The 16166-nt window shown below is 44.0% G+C and overlaps 1 protein-coding gene across 1 annotated transcript; it reads right to left on the reverse strand.

Moving 5' to 3' along the window:
• Positions 1-1067: 1067 nt before the first annotated feature.
• On the reverse strand, positions 1068-15716 carry rfx1a (regulatory factor X, 1a (influences HLA class II expression)). Its single transcript, XM_030793409.1, has 18 exons — positions 15675-15716; positions 13660-14020; positions 13188-13297; positions 12046-12141; positions 10988-11088; positions 10213-10657; positions 8732-8931; positions 7378-7497; positions 6889-7019; positions 6124-6242; positions 5625-5734; positions 5359-5510; positions 4003-4100; positions 3690-3839; positions 3091-3299; positions 2531-2684; positions 1722-1767; positions 1068-1608 (listed from the first exon to the last, which is right to left on the reverse strand). The coding sequence occupies exons 2-18, from the start codon at positions 13997-13999 to the stop codon at positions 1451-1453; spliced, it is 2739 nt and encodes a 912-aa protein (XP_030649269.1). The 5' UTR covers positions 14000-14020; positions 15675-15716; the 3' UTR covers positions 1068-1450.
• Positions 15717-16166: the final 450 nt, after the last annotated feature.

The raw sequence follows: 16166 nt of genomic DNA on the forward strand, positions 1-16166 counted from the left end.
TGGCACAGTCCAAAGGAACAAAAAAAAAAAAAAGAAAACAAAACAAAACAAGTGCAAAACAATAAATTGAAATTCAACATAACAACGAGAAAAAAACCCCCAAAGATAAGGCAGAGAAACAAAACGAGAGGCCATAGAAATCTCACAAAAAGGATGACAACACACGAGAAGGAAGTCATTAAAGTGACAGTTGAGATACAACCTTTTTTTTCTTGTGAAATGTTTGGCAGAAAAAAAAACAACTTTTTTTTTTCTTTTTTTATACAGCAGTCTTAAAAGTAGAACTGTCTCTTGTCTCACAAAGTAAAAGTAAAGATTTAAAGTGATTCAAATGCCTTTGAGAATTTCCACAAAAAAATACAAGAAAAAAAAACACACACACATTACATTTTGGGAACCACAAATAACACACTCAAATACACACCCCCACACACACACACCCCCCCACACACACACACACACACTTAAAAGCACACGTACACACACAAGCACAATTGCACACACACGTCCAGTCATTTCCCATATAAACGGCACAGCAGACAGAGGGGGATCCTGATGTATACACAAAACACAGACACTGGGCAGGCCCCCGGAAAATACACACCAACAATACACACACACACACACACACACACTCTTACAGTCAATTTACCGTGGCCCTACAAACCCACTTCTTTCTCATGGGCAGTGGGGCTTTTGATTGACATTTACAGAACTGCTGAAATGGGCGTGTCCATAAGTCTTGGGCAGCCAGTTGCAGCCAAGCATTGTCTGAAATATTTATTCGATAAAATTGCAGCAGTTACAGTTTATGCCTGTTTTTTTTTTTGTTTGTTTCTTTGTTTTTGTTTTGTTTTTTCGGGACTGTTCTGATTGGCAGATTCCATGTCAGTCTCAGGAAAGTCATGGCTCCTTTTTTTTCGGGTGGGTGGGGTTGAGACGCCCTCCTATATACAGTAGGATTGGTCTGACAACAGCAAGTCAGACAAATGCAGCACGTATGGTGTGTATGTGTGTGTGTGTGTGTGTGTGAGAGTGTGTGTGCATGGGTGTGAGAGTGTGTGTGTGTGTGTGTGTGTGTGAGAGTGTTTCCATGCTGAAGTTTCATTTGATGATGTGCTATGTGCTCATATCCAAGGCTCTTAGTGTCCTTGTGTGTATCAGCGTGTCTGAATGTATGTGTGTGTGCGCTCGAATGCGTGCGAACATGTGCAGCAGCACACAGTATGTGAGTACTGCGATAATCTGTGCGTGTGTTTAAGTGTGTGCGCCCGTGCATGTGTTTGTGCATGTGTGTTTATGCGTCTGTTCAAAAGTGTTGTGTATGCGTTAGTGAGCATGTTCAAGTATATGTGCATTTAACCTTTGTAGGTGTGCATATGTGCATGTATCTCTGTATAAGTGTGTGTGTGTGTGTGTGTGTGTGTGCGTGTGTGCGCGTGTTGTTATTTCAGTTCTCTGTAGATCCAGTGCTAAACAGAACTCTCTGGTCTGTTCGGGCCAGTTTGGCGGGAGGCTCCAAAGACTCCTCCCCAAGCCCAACAGCATCAGAGGGCATAGACAGTTCCTGATCTTCATCGCTCTCCTCTTCTTCCTCCTCCTCTTCTTCTGTAACACACACACGCACACACAGAGTAAAAAGCAGAGGTCGTTAAGAAACAGAGAAATCAGAAATGACGTTTCTTTTATTATACGTGTAAGCGCGTGTGTAGACGCTGTACCTTTGTCAGGGTCCAGTGGGTTCAAACTGCGGCCCAAACTGGCAAACTTAAAAAGGGAAAAAGGAACAGGTCAAACCACATACGGTAAAAACTTTATCTCACAGTTACACAGAACTAACATACACACACACACACTGTTTTCCAGTCAAACTCCTTATCAGGCGTAATCAGGTGTTTCTTGACAGACATCACATTTACCGTAAGGCAAAAGCGACTGAAAGCTCTCTGTCGCAGCTCTTTGTGTGAGTGAGTGTGTGTGTGTGCGTGTGTGTGTGTGTGTGTGCCATGTTTTTGTGATCCATGTTTTCTATGAGATACTGTTGTTTTTGGTGAAAGAGAAAACACCATAGGTGAGGGTCAGAGTCTCTGTGGTCAGGGTTAAGGTAAAGGTCAGGGTTAAGGTAAAGGTCAGGGTTAAGGTAAGGAACACGGTTCTTCAGTTACAGTAAAGTGGGAGTCAGTGGGAATTCCCCATTGAGATATAAATATTAATGTAGGTGTGTGTGTGTGCGCGTGTGTGTGCGTGTGTATATGCATGTGTGTGTGTGTATGCGTGGGCGCCTGTCCTATAACAGGGATAGGTGTTTATCCTTTAGCCTGGGTGACTCAGTGTGCATGGGTGTGTGTGTGTGTGTGTGTCTGTGTGTGTGTGTGTGCATACCTCTCCTATAACAGTGATAGGTGTTTCTCCTTTAGTCTGGGTGACTCAGTGTGCGTGGGTGTGTGCATGGGTGTGTGTGTGTGTGTGTATGTGTGTGTGCGTGTGTGTGTGTGCGTGCACGCGTGCGCCTGTGTGTGTGTGTGCGTACCTCTCCCATAACAGCGATAGGTGTTTCTCCTTTAGCCTGGGCGACTCTGTGTTCAATGAGGTAATACATGTATTCATCATACAGGAGTCTGATCAGATGGAAAGACCCAAAACTGGCCGCACTGCGCAAGGTCAGATCCCTGATCACCATGGAGCTACAGAGAGAGAGAGAGAGAGAGAGAGAAAGAGAAAGAGAAAGAGAGAGAGAGACAGAGAGAGAGAGAGACAAACAGAGAAATAGAGAGAGAGAAAGAGAGAGAAAGAGTTTTTTAGTTTCTTTTGGTTGCGCTGGCTTCTTTTCCATTCATTTTTATGGTGGCAAGTCTTTACTGTTGTGAGTCTATTTGCAATTTATTTTGTTTTTGCTTTTGGTTACACCTGAAAGCACTACTAAAACATAAATAAACATAAATAAACTGACAGACCTTTTGGATCTTATGTCCCATCACTCAAAAGCAGTGGATGATCCACTGACCAGGGAACAAAGCTCTGTGTGTGTGTGTGTGTGTGTGTGTGTGTGTGTCTGCGCCTGCATGTGTGTTTTGAGTTTAAATGACCCACCTGTAGAAAGACCATTTTAGCAGGAAGAGTTTAGCTGCCTTTGGGAAGGCAGCACTGGACTGGTAGGGCTTTAGGACCTGGGAGACAACACCGTCAAGCCAGGCAGCCCACTGTTCTAAAGAATTCTGCTGCTGAAGAGTGACTTTAAAGTCCTGTTCCAACCTTTGTACCACCCTGTCTTCACAACGACACACCCACGAGGCCTGCTCCTGGGAATAATAAAGGGAAGATGGAAAGGAAGGAGAAACAAAGAGAGAGAAAGAGAGAGAGAGAGGGAGAGAGAGGGAGAGAGAGAAAGGAAGAAAGACAGACAGACAGACAGACAGACCGAGACAGAGAAGGAAGAACAAAACATAGAAAACAAACCAGGAGTGTCACTATCACATCACCACTGATCTTCTCATTTTCACACCTCTGAAATCACTCAAAGCAAACAACATTTGTCCTACTCTTGTATATCAACAGGTAAACCAACCACTGCGGCAGAACCAACAGAGACAGAAGTACTTCTCCGTTGCCACAACGCACAGATCAGATAAGTCTGTGACAGATGATGCTGTGTGTTTTGTAGCTCTCGATGCAAACGCACGCGCACGGACCTGTACGTTGGCGAAATCGACGCGGTTGAGATCGCTGAGCATCTGGTTGATCTGAGCCGTGTTCTGGAGCACGGCCCGGGCGGCCTGGGCCAGGTGGTTCAGAGAGGTGTACCGACGCAAAGTCTGGGCAAACGCGTTCGCGCACGTCACCTGAGGAAGAGGAGCGCGACGAAGAGGAGTCAAGGGAGGAGGAACAAGCCCTTTTGTGAACACACGAATGTGTGGACGCATGCACGACCACAAACGCGTTTGCACACACACGACCCACACACACGCTCGCGCGCGCGAACAAACACAACGCATGCACTGGTACCTTGATGCGGACCATCTCTTCCGGAATGTTCATCATGGCGTTAGTGAGCCAGCTCTCCAGACTCTTAGCAAAGTTACGGATGGCTTGAGTTAAGGCACCTCCAGAGGAAGAGAGAGAGAAAGAGAACAAGCAAGACAGCAAGAAAGAAAGAGAGAGAGATAGAGAGAAAGAGAGAGAGAGAGAGAGAGGGAGAGAGAGAGAGAAAGAGAGAGAGAGAGAACGACAAACAGTTAGAAGATATTGTGTTGTCCAGTGTTGTGCTGTGTAGTGTTTTGTAACTCAATGAATACGTCTTACATGGGGACCACTCCGCTGGGCTCTGGTAAAGTATCATGTATAGTGATATGTAGAATTTTATGGTGTTGTATCGTGTTTTACAATATTGTGCAGACTCCTATGGTGCTATGCAGAGTTACACAGGGTTGTGTAACTCATTAGTACAGGTCTCAGTACATCTGACATAAGGAACTCTTGGGTATAAGCTTTAGCACAGTGTGTTGTGTAGAGCTGTGTAGAGATGTACACGGCTCTGTAGAGCAGTGTACTTGTCTAGAGTTGTACAGAGTTGTGTAGTGTTGTGTAACTCACTGGGTATGGGTCTGTCTGATATGGGTACATCCGCTAAGCTCTGGTATGTTGTGCTATGTTGAGTTACATAGTGATGTGTAGAGTTGTGTAAAGTGTTGCATAGTGTTGAATACAGTTGTGGAGAGTTAGAACACACTGAGCAAAAGTCTGAGTATGTCTGGGGTCTCGATCTCCACTAGGCTCTAGTGCAGCGTCTTGTGTAGTAATGTGGAGAGCTGTGAAGAGTTTTTGTAGAGTTGTGTAGAGTTGTGTAGCGTCGTGTAGTGTTGTGTGACTCACTGGGTATGGGTCTCAGTACGTCTGGGATGAGGATCTCCACTAGGCTCTGGTACAGCGTGTTGTATAGTAATGAGGAGATTTGTGTAGAGTTTTTGTAGAGTTGTGTAGAGTCGTGGAGTGTTGTGTAGAGTCGTGTAGCGTTGTGTGGTGTTGTGTGACTCACTGGGTATGGGTCTCAGTACGTCTGGGATGAGGATCTCCACTAGGCTCTGGTACAGCGTGTTGTATAGTAATGAGGAGATTTGTGTAGAGTTTTTGTAGAGTTGTCTAGAGTCGTGGAGTGTTGTGTAGAGTCGTGTAGCGTTGTGTGTTGTTGTGTGACTCACTGGGTATGGGTCTCAGTACGTCTGGGATGAGGATCTCCACTAGGCTCTGGTACAGCGTGTTGTATAGTAATGAGGAGATTTGTGTAGAGTTTTTGTAGAGTTGTGTAGAGTCGTGGAGTGTTGTGTAGAGTCGTGTAGCGTTGTGTGGTGTTGTGTGACTCACTGGGTATGGGTCTCAGTACGTCTGGGATGAGGATCTCCACTAGGCTCTGGTACAGTGTGTTGTCGCAGTCACGACTCCAGCGCAGGACTGGATCATACTTACACAGCAGAACCAGGCACGATTTGGGCAGACGCTTCTCTGACTCATTGTGTCTGCGGAGCAAAAGACACAAACCAGTCGCTGAAACTCTAACCCATGCGAACACTGGGGCAAAACTAAAACCCTTCAGGTTCACGGTGACCTTTGAACCCTAACGCCCCGCTTACACGGCCAGTGTTCCCGTGTCGCCTGATTGGCTCTCGCTGAACCTCCAGAATGTCTTCCACAGCGTCTCCACCAAAGTGAACTGCAAATTCACCATCACATCCAGAATAGCCTACAGACATCACATTAAAACTGAGTGTCACACTATACAACTTTGAACATTTACAACGACAACAACAACAAAAAAAAGAATGATAAATCTTCTCTCAAAAAAGCATTAAATCAAAAAGAGAAAAACAAGTGGAACAGCAAAATAACTGACAGTGAGACAGTTGAAAAGAGAGAGACAGACAAAACATACAGAGAATGAGACAGAGCTAACAGATAGTTTGACCAGATGGGGCGGGGGGGGGGGGGGGGGGGGGGGGGGGGGTGTTGACAGACAAGAGACAGACAAACAGAAGTAGATTTAAAAAAAAAAAAAAAGACAACACAACAGGTCAACAGTGACAAGACAGAAAGACAAACACAAAGAGAGAGCGACAGGCAGCGAGCAGGTACCTCACAATGTTCCCTATAGAGCAGCTGGAAACTCTTGATGTGGTCCAACTCTATGCCTTCTGGAAGAGGTTTCCCCTGTAACTCTATATCAGGGAAGTCTGGGAGAGCGCGAGATGCATCTGTGGGCAGGGAAACAGAGACAGGGCTGTTGACTGCAAAAGAATGGAAATTTCCACCAGGTCTTACCTTGTTCCTTCAGCTCTTTCTCTGTCTGTATTTATAAGCCCAGTTCATTACGGTGAGGTTTTTTTTTTCCTTCTAATCCCTACCGTTTGTTCCACTGACAATGTCAAGGAGTCTCGTTTTGTCTTGCCGGTTTTACGTTTCGCGTGCCCGATTCTGGTTCTCCGTTTATCGACTTCCTTTAGGGATTGTTATATTTGTGTTGACCTGGTTCTGTCAACAAAGGTTCAGATGTTTGCCAAAGCACTTGCGTAATTCTGATCCGTTTAGATTTGCTTTGTGTGTCTTTTTTTTTTTTTTTTCATTTACATAAATCCCCATTGTTTTTCCTAATCTCCAACGGTTTGTGTTGCTTTGACATGTACCAAACTGTTGCTATTACGAATGAAGGGGCTGACTTATGAGAAATCTCCTGAAAGGAGGCAAAAACTGTGCTTCTATAAATCTTCCTTTTAACATAATTGTTGGAAATTTTTGAATAAGAGCCTTCGCTAATCAAATTTAATATATATATATTCATATAATATAATACCCGTGAGTTGCTTCACATCGTCTAACACATGGACAGAAGTCTTCACTAACCCAAGAACTGCTGGTAATGCTGCACTTGAGCACTGATGTCAGATGTACTTGAACCCTGCTGCTGTTGCTGCTGCCCCGCCCCCGAAGACATCCCATTGGTCATCCCCTCTACTTTCTGTACGGGCTTCAACCTGCAGAGGACGGGGCATGAGAGCTGACAGTCAGATGGACTGACCAATAGTCATTCAGAGTAAACAGGGATCGCGGTATGAGGACTGAGGTGTGAGACAGGAGAGGTGAAAGGACAGAGTGAAACAGGAATAGAAAGCTCAGTTGACAGAGGACTGTGAAACAGAGAGGGGCTTGACCCAAAAAAAAAAAAAAAGATAAGTGACAGGAAGACAGGAACAGACAGAAATGAAAGAAAGAAAAAAAGGGAAGGATGAGTTGATGAAGAGAGAGCCCGAACGAGATGGGGAAAAAGAAAATTAGAAAGCGTGAGCGAGGTATATGGAAAGACAGAAAGACCTAGAGAGATGTAGTTATCACCTCTGTTTTTGTGAGAAAGGCTGTTGCCTCATAGCCAAATGCTGTTGGTCTTCCATTAGTCTGACCAGAGAGGAGCTGGCTTTGATCCTAAGTCCATAGTAATGGTACTTGGAGTTCCCTCTGAAACACACACACGCACACACACACACAGAAATACTCCCTATAAATCCTCCATGAGTGTCTAATGTAGTGGACCAAAAACTAATCCACTTGAGCCTATACTCATCTTACATTCTGTATGTTTTCTCACAGTCTTAAATAGTTGATGAAGTCAGAGTGCATACGGTAAAGGACTAGCATCTGCTTTAATATCTACTTTGTGAACGAGTTACCCTGAGGACCACGGAGCACAGCACAACTCATTCACGGCCACAAATATTTGCACTAAACTCAGTGTTCATCCCACTTGATACCAGTAAACACAGGGATATTAGGCCTGTCTGTGTGTTTGTGCGTCTGTGTATTTGTGCGCGTGTGTGATAAGAGGCGGCCAAAGTGCTGCCCACTACTGCGTGAATCCCAAGCTGATAATGTGTGTCGGAGTTCTTCACTGGAATTGGGTGGATGTGCAAAAGCAGCCAAACATTTCATGAAAAACATCTTAAAAATGCAGCTGTGCTCTTCAAAACCCATCCAGTCATTAGAGCTATATGAAAATTCAATACATTAACAACGGCTTACAACACTTAAATTCACCCAAAATTCACCAAAAGAATATAAAGTGTATTACAGCGAAGGATAACGCTCTAATGCTTGTGCGTTGGCCTGGAACAGGCTACATCTCTGATTACAGCCATTTACCAGAGCTTTCTTTTTAAAAGACAAAACAAACTGAATAATACTAGCTGTTTCCATGTCATTATTTGGCGGTTGTGGCCAACAGCAATGAAATTAAAAAGCGCCACCTGTTCTAATGCTTTCATGAGTTCCATAATTCATGAGGAGAAATGAAGTTTGAGGTTGACACACTAATTTCAGTGTAGTTTGATGAAAACCCCCGAGACTGCTAAAGTGAGTGAGGTTTTTTTTGATTCACAATTTTGGCCGTCAGATGAAGGAAGCTTTACGGTAACAACAGACAGAGAAGGTGCTGAGTCTCTTCATTTTTCTTTTTTTTTTAAATGTTTTTCTTTTTCTCGAAATGCATTCCTATCATCTTCAAAATCAGCGGAAAAATGGTTTTGACCGAGAGGGAAAGACGCACTCATATGAATTGCAATGATCAGGTTTGACTTTAGCGTGCGTAATCGTATGGGGATGCTTATCTGTGCATTCATTCCATGTGCCTGATTTTCTCTGATAGTATATCTGTGCATGTGCATTGCATGTATCTCTCTCTCTCTCTCTCTCTCACCGCGTTCCCAGGCGTCGCGTCCTTAGCCCCATGAAGACAGAGCGGATGAGTTTGCCGAACGACGCGGCGTTAACCGGCTCTAGTTTCTGTTCCTGGCAGTGCAGTAGGTAATGACAGTAGAGAGTGGAGCGCGGCAAACTCACCCCTTCTGCTGTCTCATAGTTATCCAACAACCACTGGACCTGAGGACCAGAGGAGAGCTGTGGAGATGAGACACACATAGCCACACAACACACACTCAGCACAGAGAGCAGAGACGCTGGGGAGGTGTGTGAGCACACACACACACACACACACACACACAATCACACACAAGCTGACATTCACGCACGCACATAAATTCATCACTTGCACACATTCACACACACACACAATACTTTAAAAAAAAAAAAACAGTTTAGTACAGACAAACTAATGCACAAAACTGGACACAATACACACACATACACTAAAATATAATCTAAATGCAAATGTAACATCTACACGCACAATGACAGAGGGTTTCCCAAACTTTGGTCCAGACTTCCCCAGACATCTCCAAGATTGTAGGATGTCTTTTAAATGCAGTAAATAATTTTGATTTGGCTATTTTAGCAATATTTCGACTCATTTTCGTTGGAGGCAGTCATCATCAAACCATCTAGTTTTAGTTTATATTGTACTGCACTGTCCTGATTAAACTACTGTTTTAATGGTAGATTTGGAGCTTCCAGACAGACTGGTATTGTTGTTTGAGGATGGTGGGAGAAAGTTTGAGAACCACTTCGAATTTTTGCTAAGACACATTGTGTATACAAGACAATGTCCAAGCAAGCAAACACGTAAGAGCACGCGCGCGCACACACACACACACATACATGTATACATTCAGCGTGCCGTGGCGTACAATCTGGGTATGTAATGAAACGTGACCTTTAAAAAAATCGAATGAAATGTCGGGAAAATATCACAAGTACAACTGGGGGAAACTGGACGCAACAAACATTTCTCAGACGAATTTATGCATAAATATAAATTTGGTGAATGTGATAAGATTCGCAGATATGAGTAATAAGTTCTAGTGGTGTTTCAAAATTCATGCACAGTTATGATATGAAACGAGATGAAGTCGTGATTTGAGTTGTATGTCGATTACAGTGAGGATGACAGCACAGTCAAAGACTGGCTACAGGTCACTTATAGGGTAGTGCTGTCATTTCTCGTATCATGACACACTGGACTGAACAAAGGGCAAACAAATTTCTAGATAACGGTTTTTAAGGCAGGTTCGGCTTCAATTACCGAACTACATAGAGTCAATCTGTTCTTTCACTGTGCTCTCTCGTGGGTGGTGAAACAGACCGATGACATCACTAGCGTTGAAAGGACAGTCCTCGACATCACAGCACCGATGTCATGAGGCGAGGAGATAAGAACGTAGAGAGAATATGACATTTGGCGTCTTTTTTTTTTTTTTTCGATTCTATTTTGTGTCATCATACCTTTTTGTCTGCCGACGGCACGCTATTCTCTTCTCCCTCGCTAATACTCACAGTGGCCGGGGAGGCGCGAGCATTGTGAGTGTAGCTTTGGCTGTTGGTACTTCCACCGCTGCTGCTGCTGCTGCCTAACATATAGCTGCCCTGAATCACGTAGCTGCTCCCGCCGCTTCCCCCGTTAGTGCCGCTTCCTTCCCCGGAGCCGTTTGCCGCGGCGGCAGCCGTCGCTGATGTAGTGGCTCCTGAAACCGAAGCGGAATTTGCCACGATCTGCCCCGTCCCAGCCACAAACATGGACACTCCGGCGGAGCCGGTTGTCACGGAGACAGTGAGCGGGGTACCGGGTGTTGTAACTTGAGCGCCCGACGCAGATGTAGTTTCGTAGTAAGGTGCGGCAGTGGTTTGGGTGTAAAGAGGTGTCTCGGAGTATGGGAAAGTGCCCGTTCGTCTGAGAGGAGCAGAAACAGGGCTAAGTTACGCGAGTCAGATTCAAAACACAAACTGTTCACTGTTCACTGATAATGTCACATCGACAGTTGTTTTCTCAAAGACCAAAACCGGAACACTATTCCCTGATGTGTTTAATTGTACGTATATACTATATTTGTTTCTCTCCAAGAACTGTTTTAATCCAGAGCAATATTCCTACTGGTTTTGGGTTAAACTACTGGAGAATCACGTTCAGGACATCTAGTTATTCTAACATAGAAACTGATTTGAAGCAAAGTGACTAACAGATGATTTGCTCCCTTGAGTTCAGTCTGATGAGTGAACTCACATGGTGCTGGTAGTGTAGTTGGATTCTCCATCTCCCTCAACATACTGCACCTGATTAGTGTACACATGCTGAACTGGAACCTGCTGGAGCTGCTGCTGCACCTGTAAAACAAACACACACACACACACACACACACACACAATGAGTAACTGATTCACTCTCTCACTTCTCTCCGCTGTTCTACTTTATGTCCCTAATATGTCTTTTGGTTTCTCACATACTCCTACAGGGGTTTTTCAAAGCGGATCTGAATTTAAGGTGTAAGACTTCCAAGAAGGGCATATTTGAAGCGTTATGTCCTTTGTTCATGATCTTAAAAAAAAAAAAAACCTACACCATTACAACTGTTGATTCTTGAGTGAAGGGGGGTCTTTCTTTTTATCCTTACATCAGGCTCCTTAGCCATCTTTAGGATATTATTAATTTTGTTTTTCTTTATTTTATTTTCCTGCACCAGACAACCTACTCTGCAGATCACAGGTGATTCAAACAGGAAGGGCTGGGCTGTTGTTGCCATGGGAACAGTAGAGTAAGGGTGCATGTCTCTCTCCCAGCTCAGTGACATCATTGGCATGGAGAGGGCAAAGGAGGGGACACCCAATGGGAGACTGAAGGGGTAACAGCTAGACATTGGGGGTAGCTCCTTAGCAAGTGGTGGAAGAATTGTTGGATCTTGAGAGTAGCTATCCGCAAACATGTCTGTTTGTCTGTCTGACATCCTGTGTTCTGACCACACTTCTGTCTCTCTCTCTCTCCCTGTCTCTTCATCCCTTTCTCTCTGTCCGCTACACAAACTCTGCAACTAACCATGGGGAAGATATTTTACTAACATTGGTATTTGAAAGGAATTCAACTAAATCTATTTAGAATCATACACAAACCATTGTGTAGCTTTTGAGTCGATAAATGTTAAGGTTGTGTGAGTTTGACTGCATCTCAAATGTGTAAAACAAACAAACAAAAAAAAAACATGTCCAAGACATCCTGTTCATGTGAAGGTATGCATACATGAGTATGTGCGTCGGTGTGGGTGTGTGTGTGTTTGTTTTTGTGTGTACCTCTTGGGTCAGGTGTACTGACTGTAAGTTGGTAACACCCAGTTGAGCGGTTTGCTCCGTCTTCACTGGCTGAGATGCAGTTTGAACGACTGAACGCTAAAAAAGAAGAAAAAGAGAGGGGAAAATGAGAATGAACAGAAATTAACTGTCCATCCCATGTGGTCGACCAGACCGAAAAGAACAGAACTCTTTACTGTTTTATTCAACACAACTCCTATGAGTCAACACATCTCTCCTCTATAGTCAGCAACGCTTCTTCTCCGTTTGCTCAAAAGCACTTAAAGATAAATAATGAATGTATAAACGGCTGGTACATTTTGAGATAATCCAAATTACCCTTGTGTGTAGTGTGTAGTGTATGCCTGGGTTCATACCACCCTCTTTAACGGGCGGCGACGGATTGCGGTAGTGAAGACTAACGTGAGAGCACACTTCATGTAACACAATATGTGGTGTAGATTCCAAAAAATACTTCGCAAGTGAAAAACGTTTTGAACTTCCTCTAGCTATTTTTGCTTCTTTTGGTTTTGTGCTGGTGTTTGTGTAGAGGGTCATAGATTGCACTGTTGTACATGTAGAGTTTGATGGTTTGTGTTGGCACATGCAAAGAGGTTAATGGTTTCTGTTGGTTTATGTGTTGGAATTGATTGTTTGTGTTGGTATCAGGGTAAAAGTTGATGGTTTTGTTTTGATGGTAGTATATGTGTACGGTTGCATGGTTCATGTTTGTTGCGGTATAGGCAGCCATGGTCTAGAGGTTAGAGAACTGGGCTCGTGACCGAAGGGTTGTCGGATTGATTCCCAGGGCGTCCGTGGCTGTGTGCCCTTGGGCAAGGCACTTAACCCCAATGCCCCCCCCCCCCCCGGGTGCAAGGAATGCTGCCCGCTGCTCCTGTGTCTGGTGTGTATGTGTTCACTACTGGTGTGTCGGATGGGTTAAATGCAGAAGAGAAATTCACTGCTCACCATTCACTGTGTGTGTGTGATCACAGAGACTTACATCTACATTTGATTATGTAATAATGATTTAACAGGGGTTGTGATGGTACAGTGTTGGTGTTACTGCTTGTGCGGTGTTTGAGTCTTCGGTTACATTTACTCATATCTTTGTGTTTGCACGTGTTTATCCAGGAGAAGTGTACCTGCTGGGCTGTCTGCACCTGTTGAACAACCTGTGTGGGAACTCCAGTCTGCACGACAGCTGGTGGAGGACTAGAGTCAGATACAGAATCACTGGACTGGAGAGAACCCTCTGAAGAAAGAGAGAGGGACAGAGTGAAGGAGAGAGCGAAAGAGAGGTTTGAAGTAAGACTGAAAGTGCACTGCAGAGGGATGTTACAAAAGGATACCAAGACAAAACCACATCCGCTAAAACCAAACTTTGACCTAAACTGACCTTTGGAATGGCACAGGGACAGGCTTTTGTTTTCCACTATCAAACATCCTCTAATATTTTACACACAATACTCTTGAAGAAAACCATAAGACCTCTGAGCATCTATTGACCATATATTGTCAGTTAGGCCTTAATATTCCAGACACATATAAATACATCGGATATGAATGAATACACTGTGAAAACTCTCAAGACCTCTGTTGTGGTGACTGGCTTACCAGTAACCGTGACAACGATGTACTGTGGTGTGCTCTGGGCATTGCCAGATTGCGTCGGCGAACTCTGAATCTCAGCTGTGACATACTGTGTTTGGGTGGGTGGGGCTTGTGGGGGTGTGGTCTGAGCAACAACTGTTGTGGTCTTCTGTGCTTGTGCAGGAGAGGGTGTGGTTTGCTCTGCAGATGGTGCAGTCGAGGCTGAAGCTACAGTCGTCTGTAGCTCTGTCAGGAACTGCTGTGGGGCTGCAGCTGCAGGAGCCTGCCCTGTAGTCACTGTCACAGCGCCCGCTTGAGGCTGGGAGGTCTGCTGCAGCTCCCCCACATAGGCTGGAGTTGCCATGAAGATAGTCTAGACTTGTCACTAGCAAAGAGGAAAGAAGACAAAAAAAAGTCTATCAGAAGGAGGAACATACTATCAAAATGCGGTTGACACTACCCCCCTCCCTCTGGAATCAATAAAGTACTGATTTATCAATCAGTCTATCTATCTATCTATCTATCTATCTATCTACACAGTAAATCAGAGTGGGTTGCTATTTTTGCTTTTGAGACCCTTTGCATAATAACTAGCCCATTCACTAACAGCTCAATTTCCTGCAGCAGCAAACAGCGGTACAGCTGGGGAGAGAGAGACATGGGGGAGGGATTGGATGTCCTGTAATGTGATCAGGGTCCATGTCTAAGGCAATGACTGCAGACTCTTGAACATAAGTACTAAGTCAGTATCTTTAAAAAAAAATCAAACAAGGAATGCCTGTCTGTGATCTTTTTTAAAAGTATGTCACTGTGAACTTGCTATTATTTGTCCCTTTAGTCTAGAAAAAAAATCTCCCTATTAAAGGGCGGAAAACATAATGGTTTTGTTCACCAAAATGGGCCACATTTTTAAAATAGTCAGCCCGGGGGGCACTGGCGCTCGCTATTTGCCTTCCTCTAAGACACATTCCTGTATACTAAAGTTACGCACCAGTTAATACTTTATACACTCGCACCCACACAGAGAAGCACACAAAACCGTAGGTTATCTATCAAACCTGGGTGAAGACAACTTCAGAAAAACGTCATGAGGGACCTTCAGACAATGAGCAAGTGCATGGCGAGAATATAATTAAAAAAAAAAAGAAACACTGTTTCGAAATACTGTATTTATATTAAATGTTTGTTGACGTAATGTTTGTTTTTATTCATTCACACTACACTATAATATCCTAGTTTGTGGCAAAGGTCGTTCACAGCCGTCCGTGACGCACCAACTCTCATAAGCAGAACTACCTCAATGACAGTAGTAATCCGCCCCCGTAAACGATGTTTTTTTTTACCAGCTCATCGTCAAAACATATAAACCTACAATATTACTATTTAAATTAGCGTGGCTTTCCTCTCCACTTAAACCCAACAGACAGAACATTTTTAGGTCTATATTGGATAGTTCCAGTACTTCTGTATGTTCGAACACGCTTGATTCAGGAAGTTGACTTTTATAACTAGTACACCTGCCTTCATTGCTGTCTAGTTCCCTAGCAAGCTAACGAGAACTATATTCTAATATTATATCAGTAAACGAAGTGGTAGACGATTATGTAACGTTATTTGGTCGAAGACGTTCATCAGAAAATTGTTACGATATAAACATGTGGCATATTCTGTACACTAGCATATGTGTCAGCCTGATATGTGTACGTAGACTCATGTATTCCTGGTAGCTAACAACACCCGCCATTTTGTACAACCTCTCATGCATTTGACATCGTCATAACAACGACCAGCTTTTCAGGAGGGTGGCAGTTAACGTCCGTTTTGATGTGAGGTTTCATACACTGCTCGCCAGTCCCCTATGCGTTGGTACCTGCTACTTTCAGATTAGCTACCAAGCCAAACAGTTAGCTATTGCTAGCAGGCTAGGTGGCTATTAATGGCCACGGATGCATAATACGGTAAAAACAACAGCAGTCCGATCAATCATACTCCTCTTAAAATATAATATGACCGGTAATGTAATACTTATAGATGATCACCTCTGATTCCGACTGAATTTCCCAACAGTATTTTTTGTTTTTATTTTTTCCAAGGATTCCGGCTGTTGTTGTTGATTCTCGTTGCTGGGTTCTTGTCGCCAGGGCTACCGTGGCTATGGCGCCTCGTCCTCACCGGGGCAACTGTTGCTACCCACCCGTTTTCTTCCCGCCCTATGTCCCCTCTGATTGGTCGAAATAATCAGACAACCGAGAGGTTGTCTCTTTACCAGAGGTCCATCGTATCTGTCAATTTTAAAGACTTCTTCTCATTCGTCTGAATTTTACGGTTGTCGTACTGCCCCTTACCACTGATCCAGGATCAGAGTAAGTGGCAAGAATATACCGTACCTCTTTCTGTCGAGCTCATGTCAGTTGAGACATGTTGCTTATGATTTACGGAGTACAGAAGAGGTGAGGAAAGCTAGTTTCGGATCAGCTGTGTATGCCAAAGAGTAAAACTCGGTCAGTGACCTCTAATTTTGCGTCAACAGT

The sequence above is a fragment of the Chanos chanos genome, chromosome 16 (assembly GCF_902362185.1).
Source record: "Chanos chanos chromosome 16, fChaCha1.1, whole genome shotgun sequence".
Lineage (NCBI taxonomy): Eukaryota > Metazoa > Chordata > Actinopteri > Gonorynchiformes > Chanidae > Chanos > Chanos chanos.